At 41.9% G+C, this 2,047-nt stretch overlaps 1 protein-coding gene across 1 annotated transcript in view; it reads right to left on the minus strand.

Annotated features, from left to right (window-relative positions):
- LOC101857583 (glypican-6) overlaps window positions 1–1,514 on the minus strand; it is a gene marked incomplete in the record, with an annotated part of 96,779 nt that extends 95,265 nt beyond the window's left edge. The window contains 1 exon segment of the mRNA XM_013085818.2: window positions 1,016–1,514. Coding sequence (XP_012941272.1) covers window positions 1,016–1,187 — 172 coding nt within the window.
- Between the last annotated feature and the right edge of the window lie 533 nt (window positions 1,515–2,047).

Here is a 2,047-nt window from a genome sequence, read left to right on the forward strand (position 1 = left end):
CTTTGTGTAGCCTAATTCAAATAGTATTTGGTCTTCAAGACATCTGGATTTCTTCTCTGGATGTAAACAAATGGATCGTGGACTTTAACGGGCAAAACGGAACTACAAGATCACCAAATATTTCACTTATTTTTAACAAAACTGGGGTGGGGGGTTCGAGATCTAGATTTTAAGAAGGAACTAAATATTAGATTCTAAATCTTGATCTTGTATAGCTTTTTTAAGTCTAAGGAATTTAATGAGTCTGAACATAGGCTAGCTCTAGATCTAGATCTAGATCTGGACATCTAGATCTAGATCATCGAAGTCTTCTATTGATCTACCCGATTTGGTAAACGGCCCTAGACTCCAGCCTAGAATCTAGATCTAGATCTATATCTAGATCTAGATTTAGATCTAGATCTAGATCTAGATTTTAGATCTAGATCTAGATCTAGATTTTAGATCTAGATCTAGAATATCTATATCTAGATCTAGATCTAGATAGATTTCTAGAGTTGGTGCCAATCACAAAGCAGTAAAAAAAAATCATTAGATCTACTGTATACACTTTACTTTCACTCATTTAAATGTAATTCCCACTCGTAAAAACTAAGTTCAATCCCTCCCCCTGCCCCTGTAGCTGAAATCTAAGTTAGTCATACACCCTGTGGGATTGGTGCGCCGAGAACGCCTCGCTGTGCGGTGAACTTGGGGATCGGGAGAGCTACGACCAGAGAGAAAGAAAGTTGAGACAGGCTGCAAGGCAAACGAACGCAAAGTTCTGATTCATCGAACCCGATCCATTGTCCACCAATCCAAACAGCAATGCCTCGTTTTCTGAATTCTGAAACTGTGCAATACGTGTGCCAGGCATGTTGTTATCAATTTCAATTTTGACAATTATATTTAACAAACCAGACTCCAAAAATAATCAAGACAAAGTAAGGAAGACGACAGCCAGAGTCATAGCCTTTTCCAAGAGATAGAGGCCCTACTGCTGTTGTTTCTAAATTAAGGCCCCTAATTTACATACCCGAAATGGCTTTGATTGGAACCTCATTTTCGTCGAATCCTTTCTCCGTGTAGGCTTTCTTCATCTCTATGCAAGCCGTATTCAATGTCTGGCAATGTCCATACGAAATCACAAAACATAACACGCATGCTTTGATGCATTGTGCTATCGAGAACCAACGAACGTCGGCCATTTTTTACTCTCGAGAAAGAGTGTAAAAACCCTCGGTAAAATCCTCGATTGAAGTATAATCCGAAGTGGAATATATCACAGAAAACACGAAACACACGAGTTGTGATTGGCAATCCCAGTGAAAATCATGATCCTCACAAGCAAGCCTTATCTCCTGCGCATTTTCGAATGGAACCGTTGGGGCTGAAAAGTGAACGAGTCGCACAGCACCAATGAACGAACACAACAAAATCACAACTCGGATTTCCAGCAGCACACTGTGCGCTCTCTCTATCTGAAGACTGTGCTCGGCAAGCAAGCGCTCGGCTCCTGCGCCACTGGCCCAACACCAGAGCTAGCCTAGGCAAGGCTAACGTAACAATGTCGGCTCTGGGGTCAGCTGTTACTTTTACCTCCCGCCGATGGGTTACCTCGAAAGTTGGTCTTTGTCTAAAATGGAGACAAAAATATCCGTGGTTATCTTTTTTCCTTTACAAATTTTATACAGAACATATTGTTGGCCTTTTGGCTGACACAAACTGAATGCGTTTGATCTTTGGGAATACTGGATAAGCACAATTTTGAAAGTTTAACCGACGCTTCGACGCGGTGGGAGGAATTGTAAGCGCCCAGAGAGATTCCCGAATGTCGCGTACTTCCTCGTATTTGATTGGTCGTTATTTTTACTGAGCTATGTGGGCCATTCATGCCGCTGAGCCCAGCAGACGGAAAGATTTTTCAGGCATTTTTCTCCGTTGGTTGGGAGAACAAGGAAGAAAGGAATTTCATTATCTGGGCCTGTCACATAAAGAACTTTGTGTAGTTTAACTTCTGACCCACCCCCTCCTTACTCTCTCTCTCTCTCTCTCTCTCTCTCTCTCT

This window comes from Aplysia californica, unplaced genomic scaffold (genome assembly GCF_000002075.1).
Source record: "Aplysia californica isolate F4 #8 unplaced genomic scaffold, AplCal3.0 scaffold00410, whole genome shotgun sequence".
NCBI lineage: Eukaryota > Metazoa > Mollusca > Gastropoda > Aplysiida > Aplysiidae > Aplysia > Aplysia californica.